Source organism: Corythoichthys intestinalis, chromosome 13 (assembly GCF_030265065.1).
Source record: "Corythoichthys intestinalis isolate RoL2023-P3 chromosome 13, ASM3026506v1, whole genome shotgun sequence".
Classification (NCBI taxonomy): Eukaryota; Metazoa; Chordata; class Actinopteri; order Syngnathiformes; family Syngnathidae; genus Corythoichthys; species Corythoichthys intestinalis.
Window position 1 is genome coordinate 11,903,585 of NC_080407.1, and position 20,662 is coordinate 11,924,246.

The window sequence follows — 20,662 nt, forward strand, 5'->3', positions numbered from 1 at the left end:
TAGTCCACAAAATATTTTGCCATAACGTCTGTGGAGTGTTCAAGTGCCTTTTAAACGTTAAACGAGCAACATTGTTTTTTTTAGACAGCAGTGGCTTCCTCTGTGGAGTCCTCCAATGAATGCCATTCTTGGCCATAGTTTTACATACAGTTGATGTGTGCACAGAGATATTGGACTGTGCCAGTGATTTCTGTAAGTCTTTAGCAGACACGCTAGGGTTCTTTTTTACCTCTCTGAGTATTCTGCGTTGAGCTCTTGGCATCATCTTTGGTTGACGGCCACTCTTTGGGAGTGAAGCAACAGTGCCAAACTCTCTCCATTTGTAGAGAACTTCTCTGACTGTCGATTGATGAACATCCAGACTTTTAGAGATGGTTTTGTATCCTCTCCCAGCTTCAAATCAACAGGTCTTCAGACAGCTCTTTTGACCGAGCCATGATGCTCTTCAGACAATGCTACTCATCAAGACAATTCTTAGCAGGTGTGTGTTTTATGAAAATTGGTTTCAATTGCATTTTAAATCTCCTTAGGCAGAAGGTTCACATGCTTATTCCCCCCCCCCCCATTCTGTATTTGTTTGCATGCTATCATCATTAAAATCTGAAAACCATCTCTAAAAGTCTAGATGTTCATCAGTTGACAGTCAGAGAAGTTGTCTACAAATGGAGAGAGTTTGGCACTGTTGCTCCTCTCCCAAAGATGGCGCCAAGAGTTCAGCGCAGAATACTCAGAGAGGTAAAAAAGAATCCTAGAGTGTCTGCTAAACACTTACAGAAATCACTGGCACAGTCCAATATCTCTGTGCACACATCAACTATATGTAAAACAATCGCCAAGAATGGTGTTCATGGGAGGATTCCACACAGGAAGCCACTGCTGTCTAAAAAAAAATTGCTTGTTTAATGTCTGGACATTCCAGAGAAGGTTTTGCAAAAGTTGAATTGTTTGGGAGTAACACACAACGTCATGTGTGGAGAAAAAAATAGCTCACCAACATTAACACCTCATCCCACCGTGAAGCATGGTGGAGGGAGCATCATGATTTGGGGCTGTTTTGCTACCTCGGGGCCTGGACAACTTGCAATCATGCAGGAAAACCTGAGGCCGTCTGTCAGACGCTTGAAGCTAAAAAGAGGATGGATGCTTCGATCCAAAAAACAGAAGTAGATCAACTTCAGAAGGGTTTCAGAAGAACAAAATACACGTTCTGGAGTAGCCAAGTCAAAGTCCAGACTTGAACCCCATTGAGATGCTGTGGCATGACCTAAAGACAGCGATTCATGCCACACATCCCAGGAATCTGACTGAACTACAGCAGTTTTGCAAAGAAGAATGGGCCAAGATTAGTCCTGATCAATGTGCCAGACTGATCTGCAGCTCCAGGAAGCGTCTGGTTGAAGTTATTGCTGCCAAAGGGGGTGGCCACAAAATATCAAAGGTGATGGTTCACTTATTTTCCCCCTTCTCTCATTGTTTTCATACTACGCTCATTAAAAATGAGAACCTACAAATGTTTGGATGGTTTTAGTTAAAGCAGACACTGTTTTTACATCAGTTCAGATTCTTTTTCATACCACTGTAGATGTGTGTTATAGCCATGGAATGGCTGCTTCTAACAATAATGGCTGACTTTCCGTTAAACTTTATGCATGGGACCTTGACCAAAACTTTCCACGCTCCTTTTCATCAACTTGGCTTGGATTTGTTGATTCAACCCAAGATGGCCAACTTCCTGTTTACATTCTGGCATGTATCCTTGCAATATTTCCATCCGTCTTGTTTTGATTGACACGCCAACGCAATTTCATACCGATCGGTGAAACTGGTGACGAAGGCTGTTTTTTTCCCCCATAGCCTCCTGTTTAATGGAATTCATGTTCAGAATGGCTGCCTCTAAGCAAAATAAACAACTTCCTTTTCCATATGGGCCACGGGTCCTTGAGTCATTTTCACGCGTCCTGTTATGATAGACACGTCCACCCAATTTCATGTCGTTTGGTGAAACGGAGTAGTCAGTAGTAGTAGTCAGCCTTTACCATAATTGAAGTGCCTCTGAGGGAATTTATGCATGATACTTTCAGAAGGAGTTTGGCTTTTTGCTGCGCAACAAGAAATTCAATACATCTGAGCTTACTGTGTAACTAACCTGCTTGGTTGACAGCTCCATTGCGGTGATAGTGGTTGGCTCCTAAAAAAAACAATACATACATTGAATCATGTCATTTGCACTGCTTCGTAATTACAACTTATTTTTAAATCTTACCCTGAAGACAGTCATTTCCTCCAAAACCACCTCCTCTAGGTCATGCCAACTCTCCCTTGGGATGGTCACCACCTTGAGCACAGTGCCCACATCTGCAAGGAAAAACATTATGAACACCCTGGGGATGTTTTTCATGGCTGTGTGTTCACTCGCGGTCGAATGCTCTCACCCGTGCCGATGAACATGACATCGTACTGGCCGTCCTCGGCCTCCACGCGGTCCACCACCAGCTGCGAAAACTGGTAGTCTACGTCGGTGCGCACCATGATGGGGCGCCCGCCGATAGGGTGCACCGGGTTGTACATGGCCGGGTGGCCCCGTGCGAACGTGATCACGTCGTCAGGGAGGTCTTTGGTGGAGTCGAAGCCACCGAACGTTTTGCTGGGGCACTGACAAGGAAAGACATCTGAGTATGGTGGAAATCAGGCTAGACAGGATTCTTGTGTACTGTGTATCACAAAAGTGAGTACGCCCCTTGCATTTCTGCAGATATTTATTATTTTTAATTATTATTATTTAAATTAAATAATACATATTTTTAAAAAATTATTATTTATTATTATATATATCTTTTCATGGGACAACACTGACAAAATGACACTTTGACACAATGAAAAGTAGTCTGTGTGCAGCTTATATAATAGAGTTGATTTATTTTCCCCTGAAGAAATACTCAAAATATAGCCATTAATATCTAAACCCATGGCAACAAAAGTGAGTACACCACTTAGAAACTACATCCCTAAATGTCCAAATTGAGTACTGCTTGTCATTTTCCCTCCAAAATGTCATTTGACTCGTTACAGGAGTGCTGTCAGCATTGCTCGGAGATTGACGAGTTGGGGGGGTCAGCCTGTTAGTGCTAAGACCATACGCCGCACTCTACATCAAATTGGTGTGCATGGCTTTCACCCCAGGAGGAAGCCTCTTCTGAAGACGGTACACAAGAAAGCCCGCCCGTCTCCCCAGACCATAGGACATGGTTCCAGTAAATCAAGTGCTTTGTTGACATGTCTTTAGCAAACTGTTTGCGAGCTTTCTTGTGTACCGTCTTCAGAAGAGGCTTCCTCCTGGGGTGACAGCCATGCTCACCAATTTGATGTAGAGTGCGGCGTATGGTCTGAGCACTAACAGGCTGACCTCCCACCGCTTCAATCTCTGCAGCAATGCTGACAGCACTCCTGTAACGAGTCACATGACATTTTGGAAGGAAAATGACAAGCAGTACTCAATTTGGACATTTAGGGATGTACGTTTTTTTAAAGGGATGTACTCACTTTTGTTGCCAGTGGTTTAGATATTAACTAATTCACTCCCAGCCATTTTCACCGGTGCAACCCCTTTCGTTCCTGGCCGTTTTACTGGATTTTGACTGATTTTGCAAGGCCCACAGAAAATGTGGTTCTATTGCTATATAAACATGGAACCCACCAAAAGAAAGATTAGACTCTTTTCTTTCAGCAGGGGGAATAAAGGTAGTACATATCTTTTTCTTTAGAAATCAGCATTAGAAAATAGCTTAGTTTGAGCAATATTCCAATTTCTGATGAAAAAACAGAGAAATTGAGCTTTTTGTAAAAGCATACATTTCAAACATAACTTTGACTTTAAAACAGCTATTTTTTGCTTTAGTTACATCCCAAACATCTGCATAATGTTTTCCTTTTACAAAATAACAACCAACAAGACAAATAGAGTTTTGATAGCAAAGTAACAATTCATTTACACATAACTAACTGAAAGATGACGCTGTTGGGTAAACTTTTCCCTCATCGCCGCCTGTCTCATAAAGATGGATTTTTTTGAGTCTTTCTTTTGTGGTGACCACTGCCTCGTGGCAGAGTTCGCCTGGGGAACTTGTGTTCCTAAGGGGGAACTGGTTTGGCCGTGCACATTTCCGTGCGAGACACTGGAAGGTGCGGGGGATGCGAGCGGCCGAGCACGGCGGCGCGGGCTTTGCTCGGCGAGCAGCACGGATTAAACGGCATCGTCCACTGCACTGGTGGTCCCGGTTGTTCTACCCGGTCGTCCGCCGCCTGGCATCCTTGACGTCCATTTTGCTTGTCTTCCGCCGGCGCTCTGGCCGTTCGCTCCGTTGCATTGGGTTGTGGGTCTTACCAAATGCGCTACTGCCCTCCAGTTGCCAGTTTTATTGCTTTAAAATGGTTTTTCAGCATTGTGAATCAGAACTAGGCCGGAACGATATTGGAAAAAACTATTGTTGCGATTTTTTTAGGATTTGCGATATATTGCGACATTATATTGCGATTTTTAAAATAAATTTTCACTAGATGACTTAATAGCTGTTTGGAAAGACTTTGGATGACTCACCATCACCACAGTGTATAGTGATCCCTGGTTTTTTGCAGTTAATGGGGACCAGAACCCGCCGCGATAAGTGAAAAACCGCTAAGTAGCGCACCCCCCCCCACCCCAATTTTTTTTGTGTGTGTGTGTGTGTTTTGTGCTCAATGTATTTATTAAGATTTAGCATTGGAAAGAGATACATACAAGACATGTTTTTTTCTCACCTTTCCCCCCAAAGTGATTTAAAAAATGTATATAAATAAATGGTTTTCAAGCACTTCAAATGTCATAATTATGATCAGTTTTAAACATAACGGTCCAACCAAATCATTTATGAACAAGAATAAAGTACTGTAGTAGATAAATGCTTGGCTTTATTAAATGCTTCTGTTTATCTGCCTTAGCTGTGACTGTTGGAGTGACATGTAGAAATTTCAAACTCCTCATGATCACTTCTGGCATTTATTTTATATGTCTCCAACGTCTCCATACACACGCACACATTCATTCCAGCACGCTTCCTTGCAGAAACTGTTTAACAAGTTAAACGATGATTGACAGATTGCTGCCCGGCTTCTTTGGCCAGATCAAAGCCATCGTTACCGTTAATAAGCAAGTGCCAGTGACTGAGAGGAACAAAGGGCTGGGAGAGGGAGGGTGTGAGGCTGTGCGCAGAGCAGAAAGCATCGTGTATGTGGATTAACAAAAAAAAAAAAAAAAACTATCGCACGTGCTTGCGATGGGACTGTCGAGCACGCGCACATCGCGATGGCGATGTTTAAAAGATATATCGTTCAGGCTTAATCAGAACCCAGAGATGTCTCTTGTGAAAAAAAAATGTAAAAGACGTATAAATACGTCTTTGAGACACTGAAACAATTAGAAATAGAACATATTTATACGTTTTGGGGAGCAAATGAGTTAATGGCTATATTTTGTGTTATTTTGAGGGGAAAATAAATTCACTCTATAATATAAGCTGCACACAGACTACTTTTCATTGTGTAAAGTGTCATCCTGTCAGTGTTGTCCCATGAAAAGATATACTTAATTATCTGCAGAAATGCGAGGGGTGTAATCACTTTTGTGATACACTGTATGTGACACTCACCGTTCCTGGTCTGGGGTAGGGCACCCTGCCTTGGAACGGCACCCACTGGTACGTGGGACCGTCTCTGTGCGCGTAGGGGCCTAGGAACACCCTCCGGATGTCGGCCATGTTGTACATGCACACCGCCGAGCCTTTGAAGATGTTGCTGCGGGCGAAAGAACCAGGAATGAGCGCAGAGGACTAAACTAAAGGAAAGAATCAGCGAGTACAGCGTTGTCGGATCGCACGTCTTATTGCTTCCACATTTTCTTAATAGGAATCCTGGCCTGGAACTCGGCTTTCCAGAACACCCCTGGAAGTCGCTGAGGTGGCTTCCACTTGCTCCAGAAACCCGTGAGATCAATCAATCTTATAAAAAGAAAAATCGAAGCGCTCTTCAAGAATTTATGATCCGTACAGGGTTATCCAAGAGGCATCGTTGGTGGAAATCGGAATATTCCGAATGGCGCGTTCATCCACCAAATTTCACGTCTGTATTGCAAACATTTCGGTGGCGTTCTTTTGTTATAAAATTGCGTCGGACTAATTAGACGAGCGCGCGCGGAGTCGGCAAAGCGCGGAAGATGAATGCACGAGCGTTCCCGAGTGCTAATTCAAGAGAAATTCAATTAACTAAGAGGACGTTGTGGCGTCTTCGCTTGAGAAGAACATCTGTTTGTGCAGAAATTCCATCTTGAACACGCACGCTCAATCAAACATTGATCTGTCAATGGCGGCGCCCCATTAGGCGGCCGAATTAAAAGACGCCGTACTCTATTCATCTCTGGAAACCGGCCTCTTCCAAAACCAATTAAGTCTCTTGTACTCCCCGATGCCCCTTAATTGAATCTAATGTGCGCTTCCGTGCGTGTCTGCGTGTGTGTAGATTGACCTCTCAGCTTGAATACGAGCCAGAAAATTGATAAAAGCCGTCCAACGGTGCGGCCGTTGTTCCAGTGAGACGCATTGTATCATTAGCGGTGATTGATGGTGAAGTGTTTGGACTCCTGGTTCCTACACATGCAAATGAGTTATCATCACCACAAGTGCAACCAGCTGGGCAAGTCACTTCGACGCATTTAGACTCTATTACGGTTGTAATGTGATGGTTTTAGTGGGCTCATTGGCTGCCATTGACGGCGACGATTGAACATTCCAGTCAAAACGGATCCGACGTCTAGCGCAGTCAATGGCACTGAAAGATGAGCATTCATAGTAAGCCTGACTTTTAAATGATCAAAAATGGTCTCTTCCCCGATAGAGAGTTGAAAAAAACAATAAAAATGAAGTGGAATGATGAGAATTCAGGAGAATCCTTTGGGAGGAAATCACAAGAGCGCCTACTGGTTTCCTAGCAACACAAAACAAATACGACACTAGCAGCGACTCTTTTTCGGAAATAGACAATAGGTGACCTTACTCATGGAAAGTGATTCCATGTTGAGGACTTAAAAGAGTAGGGGATGGCTAAAGTGGTATGAAAAAGTATCAGAACCTTTTGGAATTTCTCACATTTCTGCATAAAATCACCATCAAATGTGATCTAATCTTTGTCAAAATCACACAGATGGAAAAACAGTATGATAGTATGAAAACAATGACAGAAGGGGGAAAATAAGTAAGTGAACCATCACATTTGATATTTTGTGACCACACCATTTGGCAGCAATAACTTCAACCAGACGCTTCCTGGAGCTGCAGATCAGTCTGGCACATCGATCAGGACTAATCTTGGCCCATTCTTCTTGGCAAAACTGGTGTAGTTCAGTCAGATTCCTGGGATGTCTGACATGAATCACTTTCTTTAGGTCATGGCAGAGCATTTCAATGGGGTTCAAGTTTGGACTTTGACTTTGCCACTCCAAGACTTGCATTTTGTTCTTCTGAAACTATTCTGAAGTTGATTTACTTCTGTGTTTTGGATCATTGTCTTGTTGCAGCATCCATCCTCTTTTTAATTTCGACTGTCTGACAGTCGGTCTCAGGTTTTTCTGTAAAACAAACTTATAAACTTTTGAATTCATTCTTCTACTAATGATTGCAAGTTGTCCAGGCCCCGAGGTAGCAAAACAGCCCCAAATCATGATGAACCCTCCACCATGCATCACGGCGGGGATGAGGTGTACATCTTGGTGAGTTGTTCCATTTTTCCTCCACACATGATGTCGTGTGTTACTCCCAAACAATTCAACTTTTGCAAAAACGTCTCTGGAATGTCCAAGTGCCTTTTTGCGAACATTAAACTAGCAACAATTTTTTTTTAGACAGCAGTGGCTTACTTCATGGAGTCCTTCCATGAACACCATTCTTGGCCATAGTTTTACATGTATTTGGTTTTGGGCACAGAGATACTGGACTGAAGTAATAACTTCAACCAGACGCTTCCTGTAGCTGCAGATCAGTCTGGCACATTGATCAGGACTAATCTTGTCCAATTCTTCTTTCCAAAACTGCTGTAGTTTCAGTCAGATTCCTGTGATGCCTGGCATGAATCGCTGTCTTTAGGTCATGCCACAGCATCTCCATGGGGCTCAAGTCTGGACTTTGACTTGGCCACTCCAGAACTTGTACTTTGTTCTTCTGAAACCATTCTGATGTTGATTTACTTTTGTGTTTTGGATCATTGTCTTGTTGAAGCATCCTCCCTCTTTTTAGGTTCAACTGTCTGACAGACGGCCTCAGGTTTTCCTGCAAAATATCCTGATAAACTTTTGAATTCATTCTTCCATTAATGATTGCAAGTTGTCCAGGCCCCAAAGTAGCAAAACAGGCCCAAATCATGATGCTCCCTCTCCCATGCTTCACGGTGGGGATGAGGTGTAAATGTTGGTGAGCTGTTCCATTTTTCCTCCACACATGACGTGTGTTACTCCCAAACAATTCAACTTTGATTTCATCAGTCCACAAAATATTTTGCCAAAACTTCTGTGGAGTGTCCAGTTTTTGCTAACATTAAACAAGCAAATATGGGTTTTTTTTAGACAGCAATGGCTTCCCCCGTGGAGTCCTCCTATGAACACCATTCTTGGCCATAGTTTTACCTATAGTTAATGTGTGTAGAGAGATATTGGACTGTGTCGGTGATTACTGTCAGTCTTTAGCAGACACTCTAGGGTTCTTTTTTACCTCTCTGAGTATCCAGCGCTGAACTCTTGGCGTCATCTTTGGTGGACGGCCACTGCTTGGGAGAGAAGCAATCGTGCCAAACTCTCTCCATTTGTGGACAACTTCTCTGACTGTTGATTGATGAACATCCCGACTTTTAGAGACTGTTTTGTATCCTTTCCAAGCTTTATACAAATCAACAATCATTGATCGCAGCTCTTTTGACCGAGATATGATGCACATCAGACAATGCTTCTCATCAAGACAAATTTCTTACCAGGCGTGTGTTTTATAGAGGGCAGGGCAGCTTTAAACCTCTCATCAGTGATTGGGCACACACCTGACTTAAATTGTTTGGTAAAAAATGGTTTCAATTGCTCTTTAAGTCTCCTTAGGCAGAGGGTTCACTTACTTATTTTCCAATTTAACTATCTTCTACTTAACCCTGAAAAGACAGAAGTCCTTATAATGGGCCCGAAAAGTGTGAGAGACTCTTTAACTGCCCAGATAGTCACTCTGGATAATGTAAGTGTAGCCTCCAGCACCACAGTTAAAAACCTAGGAGTTCTATTTGACCCATACTTATCGTTTAAAGCTCATTTTAAACAAACCTGCAGAACGGCCTTTTTTCACTTGCACAACACAGCCAAAATTACAAATATTTTATTTAAAAACGCAGAAAAATTAACGCGTTCGTTACATCTAGATTGGATTACTGCAACTCCCTACTTGCAGCTTGTCCTAAAAGTTCTCTAAAAGGTCTTCAGCTAGTCCAAAACACAGCAGCAAGACTTTTAACAGGAACTAATGGTGTTATGGTGTTATACTTGTATAGCACTTTTCCACCTTTCAAGGCACTCAAAGCGCTTTACACTACATCGCCATCCTACTAGTGATGCAGCGCCAGGAGCAATGTGGGGTTCAGTATCTTGCTCAAGGATATTTAGGCGAGTTCATCAGGGTAGTGAATCTAACCCACAACCTATGGGTTGGGGGACAACTACCCTACCACTGAGCCACGCCATCCCCAGTAGAAGAGAGCACATCACCAGGCCCTTCACTGGCTTCCAATTGAGTTTAGTATTAAATTTAGAATCCTCCTTCTTACATTTAAGACCATTAATGGGTTGGGACCATCTTATCTCACCGATGCTCTGGTTCCATAACGCCCCAACAGAACACTCCGCTCTCAGAATGCAGGTCTACTGGTAGTTCCCAGGGTTTCTAAAAGTACTGTCGGAGCTAGAACCTTTAGCCACCAAGCCCCTGCTTTATAAATATTTGGGTGGTTTTAGTTAAAGCAGACACTGTTTTTACATCTGTGTGATTTTGACGAAGATCAGATCACATTTGATAGTGATTTTATACAGAAATGTGAGAAATTACAAAAGGTTCAGATATGTTTTCATATCACTGTATTGAAGAGTAAATATGGAATGCCTTCTACCTGGACGTTGTGAAAACGGCGTAGATGAGCGGATTCTTGGGATCCTTGGAGGTCATCAAGAAAACGTCCTCTGCGAATGAAAACAGGACGTGTGAACGACATTCTTGAGAGCTTTTCAGGGTGCCTTTTTGTTGGTACTCACGCAATTCGTCAAAGTGCGTGTCGATGCCGTTGACGCCCGGCACGGAACACATGAGCCGGGCCTTGAGGAAGGTGGTCCACTTGTTGACAAGGCTGCGATGGCCTCCCATGTCATTCTGCAGACCAAGATTCACGATAAACGTCGAATATATAAAACCCGTAACTGAATCTAGTTTTGTTCTGTTACCTTACACAGCTGTCCTATCCGGGCAATGGTGGCCTTGCCCGTGTGTTCTCCGTCCATGGCGTTCTCTTTGAAGAACAGAAAGATCTTGTCGTCCTCGGGATTGTCGCTCTCCGGGACCAAATGAACGCCGACGAATCTTGGGTCTGAATGTGGAAAAATGAACAAGGGAGCCATTCAAGACAATAAAAGGAGTAAAACAAAGCCGCCTCTGTTCCAAAGACGCAGTTCACCTCCATTTTACACCTCTGAAAGTGATCCCTCGCGATATCCCGCACCCCAAATCCTAACTAGCCCGCGCATCCAAACCACATCCACTCAAAGACACATGGTTCTTATTGCGTCATGTACTTTAGCTTTTAAGAACCGAAGGAAATCAAAGGCCAGGGTGGGAGATTTCCGCTCGTAAGGGGCAAAGAGAAAAAGAAAAAAACGGTGTCACGCGCTAGAGTGAAACAAGCGGTGCCATGTTACGCCTTTCAGAGGAGCTGTGAAAAAAGACGGGCGGGAGAACGGCCGGCTCTTAAAGTGGGACTTGGATTTATAATCCCCCTGCTGGAGGCAGGTGCGAGACCTCTGCGATGAATCAACGCCTCGCATGCCCCGTCGCGAATACGCGTCATTAAATCGACACTTTCATAAATTACAGTCGGAGGTCGCGCAGTTCGCCGCGTGGAATTGCAAACTGGAGAGAGGGAAATCACAAATCAGAACATGACTTTTAACATGAAAACCAGTTTTGGCTCCTGATCCCGACTGAGACACTCCGCTGTGTTGTATCGGCCGATACTGATAGTGGGGCAAATAAGTATTTAGTCAACCACCAATTGTGCAAGTTCTCTTATTTGAAAAGATTAGAGAGACCTGTAATTGTCAACATGGGTAAACCTCAACCATGAAAGACAGAATGTGGAAAAAAAACGGAAAATCACATTGTTTGATTTTTAAAGAATTTATTTCCAAATTAGAGTGGAAAATAATTATTTCGTCACCTACAAACAAGCAAGATTTCTGGCTGTCAAAGAGGTCTAACTTCTTCTAACGAGGTCTAACGAGGCTCCACTCGTTACCTGTATTAATGGCACCTGTTTTAACTCATTATCGGTATAAAAGACACCTGTCCACAAGCACAGTCAGTCACACTCCAAACTCCACGATGGCCAAGACCAAAGAGCTGTCGAAGGACACCAGAGACAAAATTGTAGACCTGGGAAGACTGAATCTGCAATAGGTAAAACGCTTGATGTAAAGAAGTCAACTGTGGGAGCAATTATTAGAAAATGGAAGACATACAAGACCACTGATAATCTCCCTCGACCACTGATAAGCTCCATGCGAGATCTCACCCGTGGCGTCAAAATGAGAACAAGAACGGTGAGCAAAAATCCCAGAACCACATGAGGGGACCCAGTGAATGACCTACAGAGAGCTGGGCCCACAGTAACAAAGGCTACTATCAGTAACACAATGCGCCGCCAGGGACTCAGATCCTGCACTGCCAGACGTGTCCCCCTGCTGAAGCCAGTACACGTCCAGGCCCGTCTGCGGTTCGCTAAAGAGCATTTGGATGATCCAGAAGAGGACTGGGGGAATGTGTTATGGTCAAATGAAACCAAAATAGAACTTTTTGGTGGAAACACAGGTTCTCGTGTTTGGAGGAGAAAGAATACTGAATTGCATCCGAAGAACACCACACCCACTGTAAAGCATGGGGATGGAAACATCATGCTTTGGGGCTGTTTTTCTGCAAAGGGACCAGGACGACTGATTTGTGTAAAGGAAAGAATGAATGAGGCCATGTATCGAGAGGTTTTGAGTGAAAATCTCCTTCCATTAGCAAAGGCATTGAAGATGAGATGTGGCTGGGTCTTTCAGCATGACAATGATTCCAAACACACAGCCAGGGCAACAAAGGAGTGGCTTCGGAAGAAGCATTTCATGGTCCTGGAGTGGCCTAGTCAGTCTCCAGATCTCGACCCCGTACAAAATCTGTGGAGGGAGTTGAAAGTCCGTGTTGCCCAACGACAGCCCCAAAACGTCACTGCTCTAGAGGAGATCTGCATGGAGGAATGGGCAAAAATATCAGCAACAGTGTGTGAAAAGCTTGTGAAGCGTTAAAGAAAATGTTTGGCCTCGGTTATTGCCAACAAAGGGTACATAACAAAGTATTGAGATTAACTTTGGTATTGACCAAATAGTTATTTTCCACCATGATTTGCAAATAAATTCTTTAAAAATCAAACAATGTGATTTTCTCTTTTTTTTTTTTCCACATTGTCTCTCACGGTTGAGGTTTACCCATGTTGACAATTACAGGCCTCGCTAATATTTTCAAGTGGGAGAACTTGCACAATTAGTGGTTGACTAAATACTTATTTTCCCCACTGTATCTCCGGTTTTCTTTGGTCAATCGGTGCCAAATAAAACTGTGAGATTAAAATCCGTGCGAGTTATTTTGACGGCGGCGCTCTGTGTCAAATAATACATTTTGAAGTAAAATCAAAAAGTATCGCTATGTAAAACTACTCTTAGAAGTACATTTTTCTCAAAAAGTTACTCACGTAAATCTAACGTGTTATTACCCAACTCTTCTAGTGGTAAACTCAAAGCCGGAAGAGCCAGAAAGCAGACGCTTTTATTGTCCACATCCGTATTTTCTCCTACTTTCAGCACCTGGAGTTGCATCGATACACTTCCCCCTCGTGACATGCGAACCCTTCGTTGATAAACAACTAATAGAACGTCCTCTATTTTCGTAATCCCCACCATTACAAGGCGAAAGATGGATGGAGGATTAACGTCAGCGCAATATGTCATCAGCGCGGAGGCTTCTGGTGTGTATGATCGTCGAAGGCGGCGAAGAAGTCGAAGGGGAATTTGACTCCACAACAGGAAAACAGCTGAGAGTGGATTAGCAGTGTGGGAAAGCAAAAAGATGAGGGAGGGGGACGGGGGTTGGCGCGGATCGGTTCTCTTAAATTCAACGGGATGCTGAGAGATAGCGCTCGGTAATCCTTCTCATACCGGCTTTGGTTTCCAGTTTTCATACCGTTGAGCCACCTTGAATCATGCTGCTCTGTCCTTATAGGATGCTGATCCCCCAGCGTTCGGAAGATGGCAAAGTCCCGTCCCATGAAGTCCGCCGAAGTGCCCGAATAGAGCTCCCCGTCTGGCGGGAAGAACGAACAATTGTTAGGAATAATGCCGTTTTTCCAGACTTCGCATCGCCTAAACCCGACTTACCGATCAGGAGTGACGATGACAGCATCTTGGGGTCATACGGGCTTTTACCGCGACCGTTCTCGAAATGCGAGGCGAGCCGGAAGATGTTGTCCTAGTAAATGGAGTGGAATCAAGATGAATCAGACGTATAGTAGCTCTAACACCGTTGTTCTTAATTGGGATTCGATCAAACCCCAGGGGTTCGGTGAGTAAGCCTTTGGGGTTCGGTGACGGATAAGAAACGCAAAGCCCTATTTTGTACGCTGACTAAAGCCTGAGTTATGCTTCTGTGTTTCGGTGACGGCGAACGACTACGGTGTCAATGAGCATTGGATAATTCTGCGGCAAGGGAACGCGTTGCTCTGTAATTCACCGCTAAGCCGCTAGAGGGGTGTGCCGTTGTGTTTGTATTGTTTTGGGGGACTCTTGTCGACTTCCTCTTGTTTGGAACGCTTGAATGTGGATCTTCAGCTCATCAACATTGAACAACAAATGTTGATCATACAAATGTTAAGGCGTAGGCAACGCAGAAGACTGTTTCGGAGGTGGTCTGTCAGACTGTTGATGCCGCACATAGACTGTTAGCCTCGGGTGGAAACCAGCAAGCTGTGGCGGCTAGCTTCAAGCTGGCGTCGAGCACTGTGTCCAGCGTTTTGTCCGAGGTCAGCAAAGAATTGTGGACAGCCCGAATTTTTTTGCCGTGTCCTACAACCAGCCAGTGGGAAGCCATAGCAGCTTTCTGGTTGCTATGGAACTTCCCAAACTGCTTTGGAAGCCTCGATGGTAAACACGTTATCATAAAAGCACCGAGGCACTCTTAATCAGTGTTGTATCAAGTGTGTGAACTGTCTTGTTGAATATTAAACATCAAAACAACTCTTTTGACACCAAAACTGTGCTCTATTCTTCATATACTTGAAGTGTGACATGTAAATAAGTCACAGACTCAAAGCAAACATATGTACACAATAAATGATTAAGTGCACCAACCATAAATATGACATAACGTGATAAAAAGCAGGCAGTTTCTGGCCGACTGGGTCACTGCTTCGGGTGGCCATTCGCTTCCCAACACACACATAATTGTCTCGGTGGTTCTTCCATTTTTTTATGCAATCACTGACCTTGCCATTTGTCAATCTTTATAATGTCTTGACTAGATTTGCTCCTCCACGATAATCCCGCCGGCTTGTTCCATTTTTGCGTGAATCAGAACAATGTTTGAAAATGGCGGTGATTTCGCACTGAACCGGGAACAACAGTCTGAGTGGACCAATCACAGTCCATTTGTGCAATGTCACCATGTGCTGATGCCTCACAAGTCAAGATTCGGGTCTGCCTTGACGGCGCAGGTCTGCCGCAGAAGCATAACTCGGCCATAAATCTAGGCAAAGTGGCATTTTAGTCCAGGTTTTGGACTGGTTTGCACTCAATTTACAGGCTTTATTGCATTTCTTTCAACTGTTAACCCGCTATCTAATTGGAGGAGAAATCGGTTTGACAAGCACTTTGTATGAGTTAGTATAACAGACCTACAGACAATGTGAACTACGTAGATAATTTTAATAAAAAAACAAAAAACTATTTGCTTCCTTTTATGCCATAAAAATAGTATGTAATGCAAGGATGCGACAATAAAATGAGAATGTAGATATGAAAACCAACAAAAAAAAGGAATAGCATGAAATGAAATGAGATTCATTTTCCAAGGTGAAAATCAACAGCAAAAGGGTCAATTATTTGTCATAAAATCGAAAATCTGGAAGAAATTTGAACAGGAATTCACTCAGATGTTAACTTGCTCAGTTTTGAATTCGTAAAAAAATGGCTTTGTTATGAAATTCCGAAGGGTTCGGTGAATATACAGTGTATCACAAAAGTGAGTACACCCCTCGCATTTCTGCAGATATTTAAGAATATCTTTTCATGGGACAACACTGACAAAATGACAAAGTAGTCTGTGTGCAGCTTATATAATAGACTTAATTTATTTTCCCCTCAAAATAACTCAAAATATAGCCATTAATATCTAAACCCCGGGCAACAAAAGTGAGTACACCCCTTAGAAACTACGTACATCCCTAAATGTCCAAATTGAGTACTGCTTGCCATTTTCCCTCCAAAATGTCATTTGACTTGTTACAGGAGTGCTGTCAGCATTGCTGCAAAGATCGAAGAGGTGGGGGGGTCTGGCTTTTAGTGCTCAGACCATACGCCGCACTCTACATCCAATTGGTGTGCATGGCTGTCACCCCAGGAGGAAGCCTCTTCTGAAGACGGTAGACAAAAAAGCCTGCAAACAGTTTGCTGAAGACATGTCAACAAAGCACATGGATTACTGGAACCATGTCCTATGGTCTGATGAGACGGACGGGCTTTCTTGCGTACAGTCTTCAGAGGAGGCTTCCTCCTGGGGTGACAGGCATGCACACCAATTTGATGTAGAGTGCGGCGTATGGCCTGAGCACTAACAGGCTAACCCACCACCTCTTCAATCTCTGCTGCAATGCTGACAGCACTCTTGTAACGAGTCATATGACATTTTGGATGGAAAACGATAAGCAGCACTCAATTTAGACATTTAGGGATGTACGTAGTTTCTCAGGGGTGTACTCACTTTTGTTGCCAGGGGTTTAGATATTAATGGATATATTTTGAGTTATTTTCAGGAGAAAATAAATGAACTCGACAGTCCCTGACAAAAGTCTTGTCGCTTAACCATTTTGTAGAAACAATTGCTAATAACCTGACTTTTAATTATTCAATTGGTTTCAGAAATGGCTCATATGAAAGCTAAGACCCTCCCAAATGATGTTGAATGTACAAAAATATATTGGTTTCACTGAAAAAAGATTTATCATTTAATTAAGACATAAAGGTCAAATTTTGGCAAGACAAAAGTTTTGTTGCCTACAGAAAGAAATGCGAAAATTGAACAAAAAAAATGTACTTCAAATACAAAAATATGTTAGATAACATAAGCGAACTAAGCAGTGGTGCTGTGAGATCCAAATGTAATATTTTGTATGACTTCCATTGGCTTGAAGGACTCCATCCATGCGATCCGGCAAGGATTCATGCAAGTCATCAAAAACATCAAAGAAAGCAGTCTTGCATGCCTCCCAGAGTCCATGAAAATGCTTGGGTTTCGTCTTCCATGCTTCCTCTTTCATCCTACCCCAGACATGCTCAATGATGTTAATGCTTGGTGACTGGGCTGACCAGTCCTGGAGGATCTTGATCTTCTTTGCCTTGAGGAACTTTGAGGTAGAAATTGAAGTATGCGATGGAGCACCATCCTACTGCAGAATCTGTCCCTGTTTATGGTTAGGAATATAGGAGGCAGCTAAGATTTGTTGATATTTCAGACTATTTATGTTGCCTCCCACCCTGCAGATCTCTCGCACACCCCCATACTGGATTTAACCCTAGATCAAGACTTTGCCACCACCAAACTTCACAGTTTTGTGGCAAAAGGTGGATTTTTCAGATGAATCTTCCATTGAATTACACCACAAGTATTGCAGGAGACCTACTGGAGCCCGCATGGATCTGAGATTCACTCAGAAAACAGTGAAGTTTGGTGGGGGCAAAATCATGGTCTGGGATTACAACCAGTATGGGGGTGCGAGAGATCTGCAGGGTGGAAGGCAACATAAATAGTCTAAAATCTCAAAAAATCTTAGCTGCCTCTTACATTCCTAACCATAAAAAGGGACAAATTCTGCAGCAGGATGGTGCTCCGTTGCATACTTCAATTTCTACCTCAAAGTTACTCAAGGCAAAGAAGATCAGGATCCTCCAGGACTGGCCAGCCCAGTCACCAGACATGAACAGGATGAAAGAGGAAGCATGGAAGACGAAACCCAAGAATGTTGATGAACTCTGGGAAGCATGCAAGACTGCTTTCTTTGATGCTCCTGATGACTTCATCAATTAATTGTATGAATCCTTTCCGAACCTCATGGATGCACTACTTCAAGCCCATGGAAGTCATACAAAATATTAAATTTGGATCTCACAGCACCACTACGTTATTCAGTTATGTTATGTAACATATTTTTGTATTTGAAGTACATTTTTGGTGAATTTTCACACTACTTTCTGTAGGCGACAAAACTTTTGTCTTGCCAAAATTTGACCTTTATTTCTTCATTAAATTATCAATATTTTTTCAGTGAAACAAATATATTTTTGTACATTCAACATCATTTGGGAGGGTCTTAGCTTTCATATGAGCCATTTCTGAAACCAATTGAATGATTAAAAGTCAGGTTATTAGCAATAGTTTCTCCAAAATGGATAAGCGACAAGACTTTTGTCAGGGACTGTATTATATAAGCTGCACACAGACTACTTTTCATTGTGTCAAAGTGTAATTTTGTCAGTGTTGTCCCATGAAAAGATCTACTTAAATATCTGCAGAAATGCGAGGGGTGTACTCACTTTTGTTATACACTGTACCTGTGAAACTCGTGATGTTCGGTACCTTTAGCTAACATGTTCTATGATGCATTACCTCTGCTCTCTTGCCCATTTCTAGGTAGCCGCAGATTGGATGGAAGGCTCCGGTCCCGCAGACGAAAAGGTGGGTCGCGTTGTAAGGTTGGAGCACCCGGATGAAGTTCGAACACTCTTTCTGGAAAAGACGTAACAGGGGACGTTCGCATATGAAACTTTTTCGAATGAGTCGTAAAATATGATCCACTTTTAAGGCTAATTGAGACGATATTAGAAACCGGAGACTAATATAGTGCTGGAAACGCACTCAGGTGGGATTCCGTTCAAAAGGTGGGACTTTCCAAGAAAGGGAAAATATAATACCCCTGAAATTTCCGTTGCTTTTTAAGCAAATCCCACCTGTGAGAGAAATCAAGCCAATCCACTTCAGATTGGGAATATTCCACATGTTGGAAGTTAGTCGGGGGTATTTGACTTGGCACTAAAACGCGATCCCAATGGCGCGAGGCCGTTTAGCGCCATGCTAATCAGTGGGAATGTGTCGTTCGGGAGAAGTTATTAATGGAGTGAGTTCGGGCACATGTGTTGAAGACATCCAGGATGTACTTATTTGCCCTCGATTGTGAAAACACAACATCTGTTTTTAAATACAGACAGAGAGTCGCCTTAGTTTAGCGCGAACGCGAGAAACGCTCTCCCTGACGGTAACAGAATCTGACCGCAGGCCCGTTTGTTTAAAGTGAGCGGGGAAGCCTTCGGGGGTTCTGAGAGGAGACGGAACACTTTGAACCGCAACCCTAGTGTGTTTTATGTTAGACTTGGACAAAACCAGACTATCATACCCGTTACAAAGCCAAACGAGTGCCAGCCACAGGTCAAAGTACAGCTGCAGAAATGAAAATAAAATGATAAAAACCTTCACCCCACTGCGAAATAAGACTTTTTGGACATTTTTACTAGCGACGAGTGCTCTAAACATTAGGCCAGTTCACTCAAGGGACCATTGCAGAGATCTCACTTGATGAATAGTGGCTGACTTCATCCGCACGTATACATACAGTGCATACGCTACCACTGAATGACTTTACCCTCTGTGTTTCCTACAGCGCACGACATCATTCTCACACCGTCGTTTTAGACGTGAAACCCCCCCCCCCAAGTGTCTTCCAAAATCGACCCCTCTTAAAATTTGACATGCTTGTCCTCGGTTGGACTTATTACCAACGTGGGAGGTAATAGTGAACAACAAGGGCGTAGGTTTGGTCTCAACATTGGTAGGGACGATATGGCATAACCTGCATGTACTTTTTGCTGGGGACAGGTTATTCATAATGATCAATGCAAAATAAATCTGTATTGACTTATACTAACTTTTATGTTTATTTTATTGTACTTTTATTTTCAAAAACTACTTAAGAAACATTTTGAAAACTTCCAGGAAAAAAAAATCCGGATTTTATGAGCAAAGTTAAACTGCATTATTTGAACATAACTTCAATCATTTTAACATACACAATAAATACAAGTTTGTTAATCATCTCTTAACTATCCAGGAATTTAAAAAAATAAATAAACATTTGTCTTAAGATCCCTCAACATTGTCTAAATAAAGAAATTAAACTAACCGAACTAAAAAAAAACATCTGTCAGGGAATAACAAAAATAAACTAGAAACTGCACTTTCTGGAGAAATTATTCTGGGTCTTTCCTGTGAGGAGATACAGATCTTAGCCCCGCCCAGGGCTAGCAATAGAATGGCCAAACATGCCCGTCAATTGCATTATACAAAGTAAATGCCATTAGGAATAAATGGGAAATTTGGACATCCATGGCCGTCAATGGCAGCACCCTTCATAAGCGTCAATGGTATCGGGGAAGTTTGGGGGACACGTCCTATTGATATCTGGTCATTTTCTGTTGATTTGGGGGCTTTTTTTTATTTTTATTTTTTTGCCATTGAAAATGAGCAAGAATTTGGACATCCATGGCCGTCAATGGCATCGAGTTATATAGGAGTCTATGGAATCCAAGTACATCAGCATCAATAGAATGGACAAACATGCCCGTAAATGGCATTGAACAATGTAAATGCCATTAGAAATGAATGGGAAATTTGGACGTCCATGGCCGTCAATGGCGGCACCCTTCATAAGCGTCAATGGTATCGGGGAAGTTTGGGGGACACGTCCTATTGATATCTGGTCATTTTCTGTTGATTTGGGGGCATTTATTGGGGCATATATATTTTTCTTGGCATTGAAAATGAATGGGCAAAAATTTGGACGTCCATGGCCGTCAATGGCATCGACTTATATAGGCGTCAGTGGAATCCAAGTACATCAGCATCAATAGAATGGACAAACATACCCGTAAATGGCATTGAACAACGTAAATGCCATTAGAAATGAATGGGAAATTTGGACGTCCATGTCCGTCAATGGC

At 42.9% G+C, this 20,662-nt stretch overlaps 1 protein-coding gene across 3 annotated transcripts in view; it reads right to left on the bottom strand.

The window, feature by feature from the left end:
- sema3aa (sema domain, immunoglobulin domain (Ig), short basic domain, secreted, (semaphorin) 3Aa) overlaps nucleotides 1-20,662 on the bottom strand; it is a 186,759-nt gene that overhangs the window by 11,358 nt on the left and 154,739 nt on the right. For 2 of the 3 annotated variants that reach the window (XM_057853602.1, XM_057853600.1), the window contains exons 4-12: nucleotides 18,279-18,398; nucleotides 13,781-13,871; nucleotides 13,587-13,706; nucleotides 10,541-10,683; nucleotides 10,213-10,469; nucleotides 5,682-5,826; nucleotides 2,433-2,652; nucleotides 2,264-2,355; nucleotides 2,147-2,188 (exon numbers count right to left, since the gene is read on the bottom strand). In XM_057853602.1, coding sequence (XP_057709585.1) covers nucleotides 2,147-2,188; nucleotides 2,264-2,355; nucleotides 2,433-2,652; nucleotides 5,682-5,826; nucleotides 10,213-10,469; nucleotides 10,541-10,683; nucleotides 13,587-13,706; nucleotides 13,781-13,871; nucleotides 18,279-18,398 — 1,230 coding nt within the window. The remainder of the gene's footprint in view (nucleotides 1-2,146; nucleotides 2,189-2,263; nucleotides 2,356-2,432; nucleotides 2,653-5,681; nucleotides 5,827-10,212; nucleotides 10,470-10,540; nucleotides 10,684-13,586; nucleotides 13,707-13,780; nucleotides 13,872-18,278; nucleotides 18,399-20,662) is intronic. The other variant, XM_057853601.1, reaches the window with a different exon arrangement.